General features: G+C 38.6%; 1 protein-coding gene across 1 annotated transcript in view; it reads right to left on the reverse strand.

Moving 5' to 3' along the window:
- Positions 1-553: 553 nt before the first annotated feature.
- The window catches only part of LOC126249335 (protein trachealess-like), a 330,727-nt gene continuing 310,060 nt past the window's right edge, over positions 554-21,220 (reverse strand). Inside the window, exons 13-15 of the mRNA XM_049950991.1 lie at positions 15,712-15,860; positions 15,483-15,624; positions 554-1,586 (exon numbers count right to left, since the gene is read on the reverse strand). Of these exons, the coding sequence (XP_049806948.1) occupies positions 1,389-1,586; positions 15,483-15,624; positions 15,712-15,860 (489 nt within the window). The 3' untranslated portion in view covers positions 554-1,388. The remainder of the gene's footprint in view (positions 1,587-15,482; positions 15,625-15,711; positions 15,861-21,220) is intronic.

The raw sequence follows: 21,220 nt of genomic DNA on the forward strand, positions 1-21,220 counted from the left end.
ACTTCATCACCACAGACTATTGCACAGGTCAATGGCACAAAAACTGAAGCAGCCCTCCTTCAAAATAGCACTTCTAACTTTGGTTTATGCATCATTTAGTTATAATGCTAGGCAAAAATACCTATTGAAAAGTGTCCATTACTTACAGTAAAAATCTGATCGTAAATACACTGTCACATAATTCTCATTCTGAAAAATTTCAGAACTATATCTCTTATCAGTAACCATCACATTAACTTCAATCACATTTGAAACACGTAAACACACATATTTATATGTTACATTTTTATATACCATCATACACACACTTCATTACTTTCATTCTAATAACATTTCAGAATTATTTCCATATATGAATGAACAGTAGTGCAGAAAAATTATAAACACAACCATGCACAAAAAACTGACTTTTAACATTTGTTCACTTACACTGAAAAATTGGAAATGTTGGTTCCAATTATTCTGCATAAGAAGATATGCAAAACATATCCTAATACAATTTAACACATGAAACTTTAATAGCAGAAAATGTCAACATTCAACAATTCTTGCTAATAGCTGTATTACTTAATAAATATGGAGACAAGGAAACTACAAGAAAGAATAGGCCTAACTGGACACAATTACATATAATTAATAGCAAAATTCTTCGACTGAGAAAATATACATTGTGAGTCACAGGTGCAATGTGGCGCAGGATGTCATTAAAACACAGTTCTGAAGAAATGGAGTCTTCTTTCTTCATGTAACTAATGCTGCTGTTGTTGAAGCTGTAACTGCTTAAACATTAACACTGAATCTAGTAGAATACAACTGAGTGCTAATCACAATTTGTTTCAGTGTGTGAAGCAGTTAATTGTGAATCTTTGATAGTGTTCTTAACCAGACACAAGAAATTTTAGAGTATTATTATGCTTGAGCTAAGAATACTCCTTGTCTTTGACTTTTTAGCCCTCCATTTGGATCCAGTGGGGCTGAATCATACCTCTCCATCATCTGTAAGGCAGAAGAATCTCAGACTGTATATTAGATTTGTCTGTAAAAGTATCTGCATTCATCCATGCTGCAGTGACACACCTGCAGCTACAAATATTTCTTCTGCAAACTGTGTGACCTACATATGAAGGAAATATGTAAAAGAAAGCTTCCTGTACACTTGGAATGCTTATCACTTAAGTTCCAAGCTCTGTTAAATAATCGGACAGACTGAATTTTCACTATAGTCTCAGAAAACAGAGCAGAAAGTTTACTTTGGCCTGCAGTTTCTTCTCACTCAAATGTGCTCACTAGACACACTCTGTAATATCTTACACTGAAAAATGAACTGTATGTTATATTACATGTGTTGACATTAAGTACAAATATTCTGAAGGGCTGCATTGGCTGTACTAGGATGTGGTGGAATACCAGTTGGCAGAGTTCTTCAGTGCTTCTGGGTAGACAGTTGCTGTGGCTGTCACTGTCTTATTAGCTGCTGGATGGTAGAGATGAAATGCTTGTGCTGCCCCATGGTGGTGATAGAATTGTGCCTGATCTAGCGATGAGTATGCAGCATCTAGGGCCGATGGATGTACAGCAGAGTACACCTGTGTAAGAGGACAGGAAGTACAGAATTAGAATTAGAATTCGTATTTTAGTCTCAACAGAACTATTAATTGTAGTTAGAGTACTATAATAAGCATTCTTATAACATGAAAGTATTATGAGATCTTATACATTATCAAAATTTTGCAAACTATGAGTATCTCATATTTTGTATTGTCTCTGAAAAGTAGCAAGAACCAGAAGGAAAAATTGTACATCGAATTCGAACTTCCATATGAAACTTACTGTATCTACATTAAAGTTTAATAACAGAGAGCAAATATTCAGGCTCTGATTAAAAAAAGTAGTAATATATGTAAACATATTTTTCAGAATTAGAGAATTCTTTACCTGATTTTATTGAAATATTATGTTACTTCATTATATTATGATAGCTATGATATCTATGAGGAGATGATTAGTTGGTGTGCCAATGAGTGAGTTCTAGAATGCAAGAGCATTGCAGTATTTTGAAATAACTAATTTGGATTACATTTGAAAAAGTTCTGTGTAAGTGGAAGGAAAGTCTCTAGAATATTATTTCTGATGTGACACAACATAAAAATTTCAGGCTTCTAGCTACACACTCCTACATTATGAAAATAAAGTATTTTGGCGATTCAGTCAAATTGAAGAATTTTCTTCAGAAATTACTGGTTTGCCAGATATAAGGGATACACAGTCTGTTTTGTAACTGTATATTTCCCAGGTGGGCTGTTACGCATGAAATCAGTTTGAGATATTTTCTCAAACATGTTCTATGAGCCAATAATGGGACTAACATACTCAGGCTAATTAGAACTAAAAGTTTGCTTTCCATGGAATGTAAGGTCTGCATTATCTTATATGAACATACTCCTGTAAATATTGACAATAAAGGCATTCTCTGTCATTACAGTAGTCTAGGTACTACAGATAAATGATTTAATGTTGTCTTTGTCTGATGCCTGTACATTGTATTTGATATATGTATGTATGTATAGACCTTCTGTCTATAACTGTGACAAATACATAGTAATAAGAAGGGAAGATAAGCTCAATACTAGAGGACTGTGGTTTTTAACAGGTAAATGTCTGAAAAGAAAAATTACTACAAAATAGTCAACTAAATAGAAAATATAGCTATTATGGACTGAAGGAAACATTTTTGAGACTTCTAGAATAGATGAGAGGGGGAAAATCTATCATAAATAGAAGAAACTGGAAAATAGGTACATACAAGTTAAAAACAAAATGTTATATTACTTGTGAAGTTTTAAAGTAAAGCTGCATCTCCTCTCACCATTACAGTCTTCTGGTATGAAATAAGTGCTAATAGATAGGCAGTAATCTTGTGCAAAGCTTATTTGTATAGATGTAAACATTTTCTACTCCTTCAAGGAATTGTTGTGTAATGTGATTTAGTGGGATGTAATATACACTAATGAGCCACAAAACTGTAAACACCCTCTACCATGGGGATGGCTATACCTTGCTGATGTTTGGGGTTAGTAATACACTGCTAAACTTATATAATTACAGCAGAGGATACAAACAAATCTGTGTTATAAACCATTATGACCGTTGACCAAGTGGTTGTAGACATGGCTAATATCTTCTCCACTTGATAATATTCTCTAACAAGATATTTGTGTCAGTCATGAAATCAGAATCATGTGGCTGTGATTTGAGGAACATGATGATAAGATCCAGTTGTTGACCTGGACCTTGAATTCATTGAATGTCAGCTCTATAAAACACAGTTACAAATTCATGGAGATTAAACAAACAGACAACTAAAAAAGTGCAAAGAATTTCATAAGAGATGAAAGAGAGAAACAAGAATACTAACATATTTAGAATTGTAATAGCTAAACCGATCAAACCATTTAGGACAGAAATATACAAACTTCATAGTGTTTGAGTATTGATGGAAATTAGAACCTAGGAAGCATAAATATAAAATTAAAAATTTTACAATTCACTGTAAATTTTACTGAGAACTATAAGTGCCAGATGTCACACAAAAACAATTTCAGCTAAGTGCAAAATTTTTATGGGGTGTAACTGCAATTTCCTTTAATGAGACTGAAGAAAAAGTGGAGTGTAATTATAGTTGGTAAGACCAAGCTCACCTTGAATGTAAGTCTGCAGTAGGTATGTCTGAAGTAATCTACAGTCTCCTTGCATTTTAATGCATATTAAGAGATACATTAAGCTATTTACTAGCTTTGATCTTAAATTATTACACTGTTAAGCACACTACAAGCCTAAAACAATTAGTGTGTGCTTCATTGACATAGGATAGTTTTGTAAGGAATGTTTTTATTTAATTATTTTTTCTGGATTCCCTGCTATTTACTTATCTATGTCTAAATGAACATAAAATAAAATTTCATTATTTTCTTCTATCTTTTCTTTGTTTATTTATTAGCCCATAAGACAATATTCAGGCTGTTGAAATATTATTCAATTCATGACTGCTCTCACAGAAGAATAACATCCAGCTGTACACGACATTAGCTCAGCCAGTACTTTTAAGATGTTTGTGAAACAGAGGCAACATCACCAACAACTGAAGAAGCAATCTGTGTGATTGAGAGGATGGAACTTTGAAAGATCTATGAATCTATCTACTATACCACAGAAGCTGAATTTGAATGAAGAACAAAAGAAGATCAGTGCCAGTCTCTTTGGTCAAATATTAGGGTACAAGGGGCTACACTGGTTTGGCTACTTTGAGCTGACAAATTGCTCCATACTGAGTCCTCCATTCTCAACCTGCTGGAAAATGGTCAAGGAAACATCCAAGGATGCAATGGAAGGATCAGGTATTAACAGTTCTTAAGGAACTGGAGGTGAAGGACTACCATGTACAGTAGATATCACACACACACACACACACAAACACACACAAACACACAGAGTTGTTAGTGGAATCTTACCATACAAAGATACAGAAATAATTGGACACACAGTTAATGTACAGAAACAAATTCTGATAAGAGGAACACAATACACTTGCAAAAAAAAATCCACTGTATTTTTCATTTCACTACAGGAAAATGAGGTGAGATGTATAAATCTGTGGTAATCCCAAAACCCAATATTTGCAGTCGTTTAAAATTCTGTCACAAAATTCAGTTTTGCAACAAACAGATAAAACAAGCATATACACTGATAAGCTAGAACATTATGATCACTGCCCACCACAATGTTGGATGACATTTGGTGGCACTGCAGGCATGTGACGTGGTAACAAAAATATGTAAGGGGTACATCCCGGCGAAGATATGAGCTGCAAATGGGGAAATCCATTGAGATAGGTGACTTTGAGAAAGGGCAGGTTATTATTATGCAGAGCCTGTAAATGATTATCTCAAAAATGTTGAAGCTGGTGAAATGTTCATTCTAGGAATCTAAGAAAAGAGATAAATGGACTGTGAAACTACTAATAGGAGCTAAATGTTTGGGCATCCATGACTCTTCACAGAAAGTGCAGTTCTGAGACTAGTCTTCTCTGTGAAGTAGGACATTTGGTGATCTGTGGCATCTCTGCTAAAAGAGCACACTGCTGGTGCATGCACAAGTGTTTGGGAGCACACCGTTTATTGTACATTGTTGACCATCGAGCACTGAAGCAGACCATCCCTGTGTGTTCACATGTTGACTCAACGATTTCATCAATTATGATTGAAGTGGGAACAAGACCATCAGGATTCAACTGTATATCAATGGAAACATGTCGGTTCTTAAGGTGAATCACACTTTTGCTACATTAGTTCGATAGCCATCTCCACAAAACCTGTCATTGAGGTGAATGGCAGCACAAAACACACAGCGTGCCATGGATGAAGGTTGGTGGGAGCAGTACTATGCTATGGGAGACATTATCCTGCACTTGTATGGGACTTGTAATAGTAATCAAAGACATACTGGCAGATGCAACCAGCTGCTTTCCTTTGTGCTTGATGATTTCCCTGATGGTGATGTCATTTTTCAGCAGTATAATTGTCCATGTCTTGGAGCCAGAAACATGCTACAGTAGTTTGACAAGCATTATAGTGAACTCATGTTGATGTCTCAGTGACCAAATTTGTCTGATATAAATCCTATGGAACCCATCTTGGTCAGTGTCGGAAGCCATCAATATGTACACAAATCAGTGGCCTGCTATTTACGTGAATTACATGATCTGTGTGTTGACATCTAGTGGCACATATCTGCATAAACCTACCAACAAACTGAAATGCAGAACCAGTGATGTATTTCATTCCAAAGCTGGGAAAACAAGTTATTAAGGAGGTGATCATAATGTTTTGGCTCGCCAGGGTATGTTAGCATGAATAAAAAGGATTTTCTGTCTAGCTGCAGACATTGTGAACAATAAAGCCTATCCTTCTTCTTTCTACTAGATTTTCAATTGCAGTATGAGCAGAGGCAATGGAGAATTATTTTTCTGATATACTCCTTTCCTGGAGAAAATTTTCAACAAGGAGAATATATTTTTCTGACAGTTGTGGAAGGAAAAATATTTTCTAAATTGAACAATCTGATAACAAAATCAAAGAGACACAGTTATCAACAAATCATTGTATTTCAGTCTTATTGCTGTTATGTCGCATGGATCATTAAAACATTTTGCTGTTACGAATTGTTACCGCACTGCATAGACCAACACATTTTCAGTAACAGGAACATTATTGCAGAGCACTGACATTTTCGATATTCTTGATTAATTATACATTCTTTTATTGTACAGTTCAGAACTTTTACATATCTTCTCAAAATTTCAGTAGAGTAGTTGGCCAAATTTTACAATCATTTGGCCAGTTAATTCTGTTGTTTGTAGCAATTTACATATTTTTAAAAAGTTAAAGAACTGGGGAAAACCTTTTTTTGTTACTTTCAAAGTCTGAATTATGTCTTTAATCGCATGAATTTGTTATAGATTTTTGTACTAGATTTCAAGGGGATATAAACAAATGGAACACTTGCAGATGAAATTCAAGTTTCAACATTGTAAGCCAACAAGTACTAATTGATTATAATTTTTTCCAGCCACTGTTTCATCTCAGTTAAAGCCTGGAGACATATGATGAAAACCATTTGCCACTTGTGGTCACTAATGTTAAATGAAACAGCTGTTTTATTACTGCTTCTTGATCATTTTCGCAGTGACATGAAACACAATTCTGGATACCTACAGTCATTTACTTCACTTTTCTGACATCTTATTTTTTATTTAGTCTGTTTTGAATGATTTTTTTTGTTTTTTTGTTTTGCCATGGAAGTTAAAATAAACTAAGAGTACCAGTTATTTGTAATTTATGATAATGTTTCTGTACACACATCTGTATTCCATTTAGGAAAGAAACTTTACTCTTTCCTTATTGGTCAGAATACAGAATAGATAGTGGTTAGACACTGGACTCGCATTCGGGAGGACGACGGTTCAATCCCGCGTCCGGCCATCCTGATTTAGGTTTTCCGTGATTTCCCTAAATCGCTCCAGGCAAATGCCGGGATGGTTCCTTTCAAAGGGCATGGCCGCCTTCCTTCCCCGTCCTTCTCTAACCAGATGAGACCGATGACCTCGCAGTCTGGTCTCCTTCCCCAAAAAACAACCAACCAACAGCAGAATAGATAATTTATTCATTTTACATCAGTTACCGTAAGAAGGTGAGAAGCTATGGAATTGCTACGAATATTACAATAGGCTCTAACTTCTAATTACAAAGATAGCAAACTATTTCTTTTATGATCAACTTATCAATGTAGTTATTCCAATTGATTTTATATTCACCTTAAGATCAAGGATGTTTACACATGAAGTTTAATTTGCCATGTGTAAATGTGGCACAATGTATTTTCACTCTTGTAATAATTATCAATTATTTGAAACTACATATTAAAGTTTTGTGAAAAATAATGAGTTAAACTAGTTCATCTTGCCATGTCATGGAAATGGGTGATTTAATGTGCTTGGATATTCAGGCAGGTTAGTGGGTTAAACTAATTATTGTTGACTAATAAGTAGCCACACTATCTTTCCTGTGTCTGAATCTTTTGAGGTTTAGATCTAAATGACTATGTTTTTTTCAACATAAAATTTATTGCTCTTAAAAAGCTCTTTAATGTATTTGACAGATATTTTGTGCAGATCATAGACTGAAGTACGATTGATAGCATCTTCTATTCATCCACAATCTTGATTTACTTTTTCTCCTCTGCTGCAGTGTGTTTTATTTTATCACAGTCAAACACCAGACACAGAATGTTGTAATGTGGAAAGGATGAATCCGTTACAGTTAATGCTTCCTTGTGGAATTTTGAGATTTACATAAAAAAATAATTTGTCTTTTAATCATCTCTTCTTCTTTGTGATCTTACTTAATCTTGCAATGGAAAAAAGTCTGCTTTTTGTGATATACACTAGTGTTTGTGGAAATTGTAGAGTAAAGGAGATTACATGTGACTAAAATGATCTTGATATCATATTATACGTAAATGGTGATACACATCAGACTTACAGAATGGTGTATGATCTCTGACTACAACAATTTAGTACTGAGTGAAACTCTCAACATAATGCAAGCACAGTCTCTAAACACAATGACATGAGGTCAAAGAGGGCTCAGGTAATTTCTCAGGGAATTTTATTTGTATTACATGAATTTGGGCACACAAAACACTAATGCTGATTGATGAATGACTCTGATGATACTGATTACCAGAGTATAGAGTGTGAGCCCATTCAATAGTTTTAGCTGGCAAAGTCATGAAATATATCAACAGAACTGCACAATAACATGTGTTAGTAGACTGGTTGTCATAGATTAGTGGTGAAGTTTAAACAGAATTAGATCTTTCTACTGAGAAACTATTGGAAATCTGGTTGTTAAGCATTCTTATTGTTCAGTGGCAGTGCCTGCAATAATACATTCTACATTATCAAAATTTTACTTGTAAGTTATCTTTCTTCTCTTTTAGAAATGAGAGCCTTGATGTGAAAGGACCTGCAACAAATCAAACTGATGCAGCACAGAGAATGTATATGAGAGATATTAAATATTTAATGAGGTAGTTTTACAAGCATTTTCCAGTTCAAAGTTGTTAGAAACACATGTTCTGAGTGTGAAGGTACTGCTGCTTGAGACTGACATGCACAATTGTGAGGCATGTGAATAAGTGCAAAATGGAGGGCTATCACTCATGGCTTAATATCTATATCAGACAATGGTGTAGTTTAAAGCTGGTTGTCTGAGATAATAGAAGTTCCTAAAACAATGTTGTGTTTTTTTTTTAGACATGATGGTTTTAGCAGCGTGGTATTCATTTATGCATTATACCATGGAAGTATTCTTGCTGTTTGTTAAGAATACTGTTGTTTCTTAAAAGCATAGAACTACACTCAGAAGTGTTTTTTGTGTTTTGAGTGAATTTTGTGAGACTATCACTATTCCCAGCATAAATACTTCTACTTAACATGCAAGTAAACAAAACTTGGATGATGTACAATCCATTCTTGAGTCTGTAGAATGTAGTCCTATGACCACCACACATTGGATGTCACACATATCAGTGTTACACATACAAAAGTATGACAAATGTCACATCAGCATGGGTTGTATAATTTATGTTAGCATATCAGTGCATGCAGTACCTTCACACAAGCAATAAAGTTGTGTGATTAGAATCTTGTCAGTGGGTAATTGCTGAGCTGGTGAAGCTAGTTTCACTCACGACGGCATCAACAACACTGGAAACTTACAGTGGGGTGTGTTAAAACTACAGATTAGTTTTTATGATTGTGTCACTGTAAATGTGTTGTGAAATTTGATTGAGAAGTGATTAATTGCTGCTATTTTCTCACCAAATAGTCTTACAAGACTCACATGTGGAGATTACTGCAAAATGAGTTTGATTGTTTCTGAGAATCATTCATTTTGTTACATGACTGGATGATTTTTTTTTAGAATTATTGATCCCCTCCACATTCTACTCATCAAAGAACACATCATCTGAATCCAACATTCCTCATGCAGTGGACTGACCACTTTCATTAGCCACAAAATTTGTTGCTCTTTAACCTATAACATTTTTGCTTGTAGGAACCGGTTGTAAAACAAAGTCTATGGAGAAAAAGTAAGCTCAAAGAAATGAATTAATGGCTAGAGTTACGAAAAGTTCTACCAAAATATGCCAAGAAGTTGAAAATTGTGTGATTTTTTTTATTATTAGTGTGTGTATACATGAACAAGCTTTCTTGATAAGTTATTTGTTTGCTGTTGATCATTTTTATGAAATAATGATGTGTTAAATTCAAGAAGCAGCAATTCTGTCTTGTACATAATGATTGAGAAGAACTGTACTGGAGACATTAGCGATCACAGAAGCTTTTCACAGTAGGGAATGGTTCAGAACTGAATTGTACAGACACCCACTTTCAGTAAAGGCCAGTCATGATCTGAGCTCAAGACTGTCAAGGAAAACTATTGGCCATTTCTTGAGCATTGAAGTCAAGGCAATGCCACAAGTGTTCAGACAAATCTGGACAGGGAAGGCTATGCCCCCCCCCCCTCCGCCCCTCCCCACCAACTTTCTGTAAGTCAGATTCTGTTGTTTGCTCAGTAATAGAGATAGCCTAGAGCACATAACAATGTCTTCCACATTTGCCACAGACCTCCACACAGATTCTCATGCTAGAGGGTATATTTTTGTCTCTTTCATACTATACTTACGTTGTTCAAGTGATGTCCCATAACAGAGTCGGGAACTTTTATTCAAAAACCAGATGAGCTTGTAGTGGGAACAAAGGAGTGTCACTTGGGAAGAAATGGGAGGGCATTTCTAGTTTTGCCAATTGTCTTACAACCAACTTTGTTTCTACAACGATAATTATGTCCTAGAAAAAAAAATTAAATAAATAAATACATAAAACGGAAAGCAAAATTTATGGGTAAGTGTGTGTTGATGAGTTAACAGGGTAAAGTCAGTGACTCTTTGACACATACAGTGTACCTATGTCGCTGTCAATCACAGGTATAGCAATCGACTCTGGTGCTAGAATTTCTTTTTCACTTTTTGTTCTCTACTCCATTCAGCAAGGATTCAAACCATTAAAGAGTCACAGTTCATTTCAGCCAAATGCCCTACCAGAGGGAGTCCCAATTAAAAAGATATAGCAGTGGGCTACAAGTTCTGGCATTCACTTGATAATGGAGGGAAACCAACCAAGAACCATGGTCAGAACTGGTGTGTGTGTGTGTGTGTGTGTGTGTGTGTGTGTGTGTGTGTGTGTGTGTGTGTGTGTGCGCGCGCGCGAGTGCGCGTGTGTGTGTCCTGAAACACGCTGTATATAGAATTTGCTACCACACTGAAAGGCGGGCAAAAATTAGTCACAGTTTTTTGTGTCCTTTCCTCTGCTTACGACTCTTAGAATAGCAATATTCAGTTTGACAAAAAAGAAAAGATAGAAAAAAATTGTGGTGTTAATTTATAGAGGTAAAGCATCTGAGAAAACTATTCATTCTTTCCTAAGAATAAAATGAAGGTAGTCTTCTGTACTCAAAGTTAAGGAAAGAGCAGTTCATTATAAATACACAGAGCTTTGCATGTGTAAGACTAAATGTGGAAAAATTCTATGTAGGCCAAATGAGGATATATCTCATTTTTTCTAAAGGATGCCATATGGATGTACTTGAAGAACTTGGAACTTATACTAATTTGAAAAAACTATCCACATCAGTTCTGAAATTATCATAGTGATATCTGTAACAACATCATCAAGTATTTACTGAACTGTTATAATGGGTCTTATCTCTATTTTTCCTTTTCCTTTGTTTGATCACTTTTTCTTCTGGTTTGCATGTGTCTAATAGAAGCTTGACTTAACTGTTATTTCATCCTAGCTGTTTAGGGTAGATTTGTGACTACCAAGTACCTGCTTATTACTTACTGGTTGTGTTTGCAGGCTGGCATCATCTATACAGTTTCTAGAGTACATTTAGCACACATATGCCACTAGTTACACATCTTTTTACTAATTTTCACTTTCAGAAGGCTCTCTCTCACAATAAGCTTTATATTGTTATTATTTTAAATGTTAAATTTGGGATTTATGAGTTATCCATTTCATACTGTCATATAGTCAACTGTAGCCACAAGTTTCATTTATGTTCAGATTCTGCTTGCAACTCCTGGCCAGTTCTGTTGACTATCTTCTAAATGTATTAGGTGTGTGTAGTTGTGCAACCAAATGAGGTGCAGCAGTGATTAGCACACTGGACTCACATTTAGGAGGATGATGGTTCAAAACTGCATCCAGTCATTCTGGCAGAGGTTTTACGTGGTTTCTCTAAATCACTCAGACAAAATGCTGGGATGGTTCCTTTGAAAGGGTGTTGCTGATTTTCTGCCTCATCCTTGCAACAATGTGAGCTTGTGCTTCATCTGTGATGACCTCAATGTCAATGGGACATTAAACCCTGCTCTTCCTTCCTTGCTCCCTTCCTTCCTTATAGATGTGTACAGAAGTTAGTTTCCATTTGTAATTTCATTTCCTACTACAGCAACCATTTGATTATCAGCATGTAGGTTATCCATGCATAGGTTAGCGGTTTTAGAAAGAATAAAACCCAATTCTGAGGTATTCTGTTATAATTGGAACAATTAGTTTCGTTGAGAAACAGCATTACATATGCACCCTCATGTTTTACTGCTGGAAGATGATGCACCACCCTTCAGTGAAAGTGCCTACTCATCTGATCGATCTTCTGAAACAAACTCCTTGTTATAAAACGTAGATGATGCCTATGAACCTGGATTTTAGCAGCTAAGCGATGTGGATATAATGAGCAATGTGTATTCGGTACACGAAGACAGCAATGATGAAGCAGTTGAGACTCTTGTTAATACGTACACCAGAGCAATGATATGCATAGATATATTATTAGGTTATGCAGGACAAAATTCGTTAAACTGTACTGTTTTTTTGACTTTCCATAAAACGAGAACAGTTATCAGGAAAAAGTGAATGAAAAATGGACACGTAAGTAAACTGGATGATTATCTCCCCAAAGTGAACTGAAAGCATATAATGCAAAATACAGGATGTTTTAAGTGTAAGCAAAGCAAGGCTCCGTGTTCTTGTAAAAAATTGGCCAACCGTATGTACAGTCGTGGACAAAACGAGCGAGACCCCTCGCCTTTTCGTTATGCTGATCCGCACAGCTTTAAAGTCTGCTATTCAGCATAACAGGCAAGGCGACGAAGTGCTACCAACATACTATGCACAGACGTGAAATTGAAAATCTATCCGAACTTTGTCAGACTGTTTTCAATCATGTGTAAGACTATATTAATGCTGATTAGTGTGTTAAATACAACACGTAAATATAAGATATAAATGAAAGAAGAAACGCTAATTAGTATGAACTGTACCAATAAAAATGAATTTCAGCTTATCGAGATAACACAACTGTTCTAGTAAGACAAAATACCCAAGATCGTTATGAATTAGCAAAATATTATTCGCATTTGGCCGCGAAACGGTTCGTGTCATTTTTCAGGCCAGTCATAGTGGATTACCGTTGCTGACCTACCATGAAAGTGTGCAAATTTAGCAATGCGTGAAGATTCATAACGAAATTCAGTTAAAAATCATTCAGTGCCACACGTAGGTCAATTCAATTATTGACAGAAGCGGAAAAAGGAAGCAGTAACAAGTATGAAATTCTACAAGAGTTTCATATTGACATCCACAGGGCGCCAGTACAGAACAAATGTGGCAATAAAACGTATTGGGGGCGCGAGAATTTCTTAAAACTGCTTTACTGATAGTCTATCTGCCTCCATCGAGATTAGAACCGAAAACAAACCAGACCTCCCTTGCAGTGGCAAACACTTTTCACTACGCTAGCAGACAACCCAGGCAAAGAGCCCTCTATTATTACCCCAGACATGAATAAGCCGGAAATTTCGCAATGAAAATGCCAAAATGATCTGCAGTTTCTGTTGCATAGAGCTTTCTGGACTCTAAAACATGAATTTTCTATCTTTATGTCACAGCTTATGTACAATCATTCGGGGTGTTTATCGAAATAACAAAATACTGTTATTAGCGAGTAATGGCAACGGGTTCTACACAACGCTGGTGCCTACTTTGAAGGACAGTAACAGGTGCAAACATGTAACTCTTTTGTATTGGTTGTGAATAAATAGTTGCCACTATTTAAGTTCTAACCCTCGTATAGTCTTACATATGATTGAAAATAGTCTGACAAAATTTGGGTAGTTTGTCAATTTCATTCCTGTGCATAGCGTGTTGGTAGCACTTCGTCGCCTTGCCTGTTATACTGTGTAGCAGACTTTAAAGCTGTGCGGATCAGCATAACGAAAAGGCGAGGGGCCTCGCTCGTTTTGTCCACGGCTGTACAGTCTAGGTTCCACATTAACCCAGGGAGCTTGCTCCAGTTTACCGCCTCCCTTTCTCTTTATTTTTAAACAGATCGTCTGCTAATGAGTTGCTAAGAAGTCGAGACCGGACGAGACCCGAGCACTGTGTCATCCTCTGGCACTGGTGTCATTCTGCTGCGGCATGGGAGGGCACGGGGTCAGCACGCAACTCTCCTGGTCACTGTTGGCTCGCTTGATCTTGAAGGTACTACTTCTCAATCAAGTATGATGGCGTGATGAAAAGTAATGACTCTGAATTGTTTATGTGCAAACTCTTAAGGCTTTGTAAAATTAACGAATGTATTAACATTGTTTATGTTTATTCTTTATGTCCACATATTTATTCCTCAACATAGTCAACCTAGCAATGAACATATTTCTCCCAATAAGAGACCAGTTTGTTGGTACCACCACTGTCGAATATTTGACTCTGTTGGCGGAGCGACATCATCACCTCTGCTTGCACCGCTTCGCCACTACTAAAATGAAGTCCTCTGAAGTGTTATTTAAGTTTTGAAAGCAGATGAAAATCGAATGGGACGAAGTTGGGACTGTACAGAGGATGATCGATTACAGTGAACCCAAGACGTCAGTTTGTTTCATATGTCACAGCAGAGTGGATAAAGTCTTTGAATTCTAAACTCGATTACGGCATGACACTTCACACACACCGACATAGTTACGTTACACACCGCAATTTTACACGCTACAATTCAGAACCCTCTAGTGGCAGAGGGATGTAGTTTTGTTTAATCTAAAATGTTTTAAGAGTTTTAACATAAAGAATTCGGAGGTATAAGTTTTCAGCATACCCTCGTAGTTCCTCAACTGACATCATGAGGTGGATTTTAAATGCACCGCCGCGCGGGGTAGCCGCTCGGTCTTGGCGCCTTGTCGCGGTTCGCCCGCCCCTCCCCCCCCCCCCCCCCCCGCCCCCCACGTCAGAGGTTCGAATCCTCCCTCGGGCATCGGTGTGCGTGTGTTGTCCGTAGCGTAAGTTAGTTTAAGTCAGATTAAGTAGTGCGTAAGCCTTGAGACCGATGACCTCAGCAGTTTCGTCCCTTAGGAACTTACCACAAATTTCCAAATTAAGTGCACCCTTGTAAATAAATTGTCAGTTTCTGGAGAATAACACGTAAGTTATGCTGTGGGTTTTCTATTGTGACATATAGCACGTTTTGTAAGGAGCAGTTTCCGGTATCTTGGATTATCTGTGTTGGTTGGTTATCCGTACATTCTAGGATCCACATTAAAACAGGGAGCTTGCTCCAGTTTACCGTCTCCCTGTCTCTTTGTTTTTAAACAGATCGTCTGCTAATGAGTTGCTAAGAGGTCGAGACCGGACGAGACCCGAGGGCGAAAAATACAATAAAAGAATTTAGTTCCCCGAGAGTTCTGGAGAGCGAGTAAGAAAGGTAAGTGGTGTCAACGAATCTACCGAAGTAATTATGTATGCGAACCTGCGGCTTAAGAGGGAGCGGCTGAGCGGGCAGCTCGTACTGGTAACCGTCGAAGAGCTGCTGCTGGTGCTTGTCGCGCGGCGACACGGACGAGGGCGGAGTCATGGCCGAGTGGTAGTCGTAGGCAGTGGCGGCGGCGGCGCTCGAGGCGGCGGCACCCGCCCCCGCCGCCGCCCCCGCAGCTGCCCCCGCGCCGGAGGCCGCGGCCGCAGCGGCCGCCGCGTACGACGACACGAGGCTGCTGAAGGCCACGTCGCCGCCCGCCGCGCCGCCGCCGCCCGGCGCCGCCGCCGCAGCCGCCGCCGCCGCGGCCGCCGCGTACGAACTGCCGTCGCTGCCCGGCGGCGTCGGCAGGGGGCCCACCTGCGAAACAGCCCGCTGCTGCTCACTGCGTCGCGAAACGGCTAAACTGTTCCCAAAACACCACGCCCCTTACACCAGCTGTCTCTCCCGAGAGTCATCAGGCTCATTTCTCTCGTGTTCCGGCAGATATTTTCAACTTCGTTTTTGCAATCTGTTGCTGTAGTCGGCCACCCCCAGAGTCAATCGAAAGAGTCGTTTTGTTTCCATTTACAAACAATGTTATGTTTAAAGAGGTATTTTACGTGCCCATTCGATAGAGTGGTTCCGAATTAGTCCAGTGTGATATTCAGTTTAGCGATATGTAATAACAGGGACAGTAAAACAAGAAAAATAACGAGTAGTCCGGCTGCGACTGACTAGCGCTGCTGCATGGCGGTAGCAGATAGCGGCAGGCCATGGCGGCACACGAGACGGGGTAAACCGGACAACGAAGGAGGGATGAACAAACTTTTTACTGTGTCCATGTTAATACATACATCTAAGCTGAATATCGCACTAGACTAATTTGGGACCGCTCTATCGAATGGGCACACAAAATTCCTCTTTTGACACGATTTTCTTTGTAACAGGAAACAAACCGACTCTTTCCGTTAATACTGGTCGCTGCATCAAAGACGTGATGAACTTTTTTTTTTTATTTTTTTTTTTATTTTTTTTTTGGGCTGACTCAAGCTACACACCGCAAGAACGAAATGCAAATATCTGACGAAACACCAGAGAGAACGTGTCTGACGACTCCTAAGAGGAACACCCGATATATCCAGATTTTATCTTTAGTACTTACATTGAATTAATAATCTTATTAAACTTTTAGATCTCCGTGACTGTTTTAATCATGCTTGGAGCTCCGGCGGCAAACTAATGGATCGTACAGGTAAGGACAAGGGAAAACCGTACAGTTTTATAACCAATTTCGGTGTTTTTTTGTCACTTTTCGTGCTGTTTTTACCCGATTTTGATGTTATGTTTTACCAACTTCGATGTTATTTTTTGACTGTTTATTTTGATAGTACCGTATGTTCTTCATTTTTGTCTTATTCAATTGTTTTTCGCTGTTATATTGGAAATGCAAATCGCATATCAGTTACTTTGTACAAATTAATTATCAGAAAGGTTAATTATTAGAATAAAGTAAAATCAGCAACTAGCCACCGTTAATAATGTTATTCATTAGGAACAAATACCACCGTTTCCTGATTCGAACCGGCAGGTCCATCATCAAACGGATGATCACGTTTTAAATTTCATGCAGCTCATGCTGTACACGTCATGTTGGTTGATTTCCATCGTCGCGAAATTTCCTTGTCGTGGTGATGCCCTACGGCAAGGAACTTCCAGGAAATCAGCCAACATCACGTGTACAGCATAGCCTAAATGAAATTTTAAACTAAATAGCCATTTCATGACGAACCTGTCGGTTCGAAACAGGTAAAGGCATTATTTGTTCTTAATAAATTCCGTTATTACCAGTGGCCGGTTACTCTTCTTTATTTTTAAGAATTAAACTCTATTTTGAAACAGCTTTTGTATACCATGTCAGTTTTTGACAAAACTGAATTACATTTATTGACCTCAAATGTCCCGTGCTGTGATTGACTGACAGAAGCAGTCCGAGCAGGTGCCATGTTATTCGTTCTGTATCTTTGCAAAACTTAAGTGCCATATTTGTCGGTTTTCATATTTTTATTTGCTTACTACGAAAATATGCAGTGTAAGTGCAGTATCGCATTAAAAGAGCTCTCCAAAACGAATCATTTTTTGGATCGATTTTTGCAATGTCGGTAAATGTGCCGTAAGCGAATAAGACTTTTACCTTAATCGACTTCGATCGAAATAGTGTAGTTTAAGCTGACGTCGCATCTAGGGAATCAGTTTTGTACACTAGAAATCATCTGTAGCTATAAGGTTATGCGCAAACGTCAACAGTGAGAAAAAAAGGTCTAGATGCAATTTCAACACCAAAAATCCATCAAATACCGATAGCAGTAAATTGATGCTTTCAGATTCGTGACATTTCCAAAAGGAAACAGGGTAAATGCACAATTACGCGATAGTTCGTAAAAACCACTAATTTTCCGTTATGACAGTAAAAATCGCCGATTTCCTGTTGCTTTTTGCATGATCGTTTACGCGAAATTTTCATGACCTTGCTGATATTAGATATTTGACGGCGTGAACACAGTGCTCTTTTATGTGAATGAGAATATAATTGTGTCATGGGAATTTTTTGCTGTAATGGGAACAAGAGGAGTCAGTACAAAAAGCACACTACTTAAGCTGTCATGTTGACAGCCGGCTGGGAAGTATTTATCTGTAGTGTCCCCCAAGATTCCATCTTAGAATCTCTGTTTTGTTGAGCATGCTAGCGACCTATCAGTAGCGTTGCTGAATTCTAATTTTTTAAAACTGGAAACTGATAAAATTTTTGTGATAAATGACAAGTCAAGCATAGTTTTAGAAAGGACAGTTAATGAAACCTCCATGAAGATTGACAAATGGTTTTTAGCCAATTCATTGTCATTGAACTTTGTAAAGACTCGCTGTGTTCATTCCATCTGACACCATCAAATTTCTGGAATTGATTACAAATTCGACTGAGAGGAACACGCAATACAAATAATTCTGAAACGCCTAAGCAAGTGTATCTGCAATATGATGCAATCAGATAAGGTGAAAATAATTGAAATGTGGCGTAAATTGTTCAATTTTCTTCAGTTACGTCATACGGTGTTGTATTTTGGAAAAACTCATTAGGAAAAGTAAGATAGTGTGTAACATGATTATTGGTAGTGTAAATTTAATAAAGCCCCGCATAAAGTTGGCCAAATAATTGGGTATACTGTCAGCTAGAAGGGTATTGATTCTTTAATGAAATTTGTAGTAAATGGGACAACTTATCCATTTTCTCAGCCGACAGCCTGCATGACAGAACAGAGTTAGTACTAGAAATAACGGAAACCTACATAAAGACTTACATACACTTACTTTGATCTGAAGTATACATTATTTAAGAACAGTTATTTTCAATAGTATACCAGAAATAGTGAAACGTTTATTTACTAGTTACGTACGAGGGTTGGAACTTATATAGTGGCAACTATTTATTACAAACGATACAAAAGAGTTACTTTGTTTGCACCTGTTACTGTCCTTCAAAGTAATCACCAGAGTCGTGTAGAACCCGTTTCCAGCGATGTGGAAGGCGTAGTATACCGTTAGCAGAGCCTGTTCTGTTGATGGTGCGAATGGAGCGGTCTACTGCCTGTCGAATCTCTGGAACAGTTCTGAAGTGAATGCCACTAAGTGGTTCCTTCATCTTCGGAATCAAATCAAAGTCACAAGGACTTAAGTGCGAGGAGTATAGTGGATGGTACAGTACTTCCCAGTCCCATCGACCGAACAGAGCAGCCACAGCTAGCGCTGTATGCGCCCGTGCATTGTCGTGCAAAATGATGAGTGGGTTGCACAGAAAGTGTCGCCGCTTCTTGCACAAAGCTGGTAGCAGGTGATGCTCAGAAAATGGGCAGTAATACTGTGCACTGACGGTCTGCCGTGGAGGAACTTAATGCGTTAGGATAACACCACCACAGTCGTACACGAGAATCACCATAACTTTAGACCGCTCCATTCGCACCATCAACAGAACAGACTCTGCTAACGGTATGCTATGCCTTCCACATAGCTGGCAACGGGTTCTACACAACGCAGACGACTACTTTGAAGGACAGTAACAGGTGCAAACGCGTAACTCTTTTGTATCGACTGTGAATAAGTAGTTGCCACTTTTTGATTTCCAACCCTCGTATGATTTAAGATGAGCCTTTAGGATTTATTGGACTGCCGAATTTCTTAAAACAACTAATAGTTATATAAATAATTTAATATAAGCTGTATCCAATATTCGATTCTTGCACGTCTGAAGTTAAGTAAATCGGGGAATTCGATCAGTAGCCCTTTTGGATGTTGGAATGGCGGACTTTCTGAAATGGACGTGCCGGTTCGAAAGTACTACTAATTTATGACTTCAGAGACTTTGTGAACCACCGTGATCCACAAAGTATTTCTTCCGATACGGAAAACTGAATGTGCTGGAGTATGATTTATGGTGCCCCACGTGTAAGATGCGAAGAAGCTGGTATCAAATCGAGGATTCGTTAACTAGCTGGAGGTGACATTTTATGGAATAGACAGACTTGGCCAGATCTAAGTAATGAAACAAGTTTACATTTGTTTTCATGGGAACTTGAAGAGTTGGCATTTTTGTGTGACTTTTGACTACTGACTTTGATCTGTATTCTTGTTCTGTCATTGTAGACATTGCTAGGTGTGGTATCACATATCGATGCCATCCCACGGGCGTCATAAAGCTGGCAACGGAATTACTTATTTCCCGACAGTGGCCGTGCGGGATCTGGCGGAGCCAAAGGTGCGCACCAGCTTAGCCACGCCTCCAGCGGCTGTGGACTCCGAGCGCCCTCTACTGCCGCAGTATAGGACGTCTGGCGGTAGGCACGCAGCCCACTCGCGTTGGAGCCACGTCGCTACTGACGCTACGCAGATGCCGCCTAGTCGCGGCCTCGATACCCTATTTCGTGCTTTAGTTCAGAGAGCCTCATCCTTGTTGACATTGAGAGCTGAACTCTAATTCTTGCTGCGTTATTTGTAATGAGTCTGCGTACGCTCGGAAAAATACAAATTACTTAAATCTTCTGTTTGCTGTGTAACTTGTTCGCTAATCATTTCTGCTCTTGTCCAGCTTTCTCACGACGACAGTAACCATAGCACTCTGTAGCCCCCCACTCCTTATCACTGTGTACGAAGACGTACACAACAGCAGGGACCAGCTGAAGGCAAGATATGGACTGATAGCTGTGTACATATTCCAGCCCAGAGGCCGGACATCGAGTAGTTAAGTAGCTAAAGGGTTTTACACTACTGGCCATTAAAATTGCTACACCATGAAGAAATGCAGATGACAAACGGGTATTCATTGGACACATATAATATACTAGAACTGACAAATGCAGACTAAAGCAGACTGATGCAGACTGACTAATCGGAGGTCTGTGCACTCGTTATAATACCTCGCGCTTCAGGTATCACTGCGCGAGTGTGATCCGCGAGGAGAAAAGGTTCTACGTTAGCAGCAATCTCATTGGCTGCGTTACATATTAATACGCGGATTGGCGGAAGCAGAATTTGGTCCGTCTCTAAGGCAGCGCCATCTCGTAGTGCGGAGACGGACGAGCGCTGCGCCTGCGCTGTTGTGCTTAGTGGGGCGCGCTCTAGTGGGAAAGTTGTGTACGCGCTGACTGCGCGGAACTATGTACACAACAGAACCTTTCCTCATGTCAGCACTTTATAGGTGTCGCCAC

Source organism: Schistocerca nitens, chromosome 3, assembly GCF_023898315.1.
Source record: "Schistocerca nitens isolate TAMUIC-IGC-003100 chromosome 3, iqSchNite1.1, whole genome shotgun sequence".
Classification (NCBI taxonomy): domain Eukaryota; kingdom Metazoa; phylum Arthropoda; class Insecta; order Orthoptera; family Acrididae; genus Schistocerca; species Schistocerca nitens.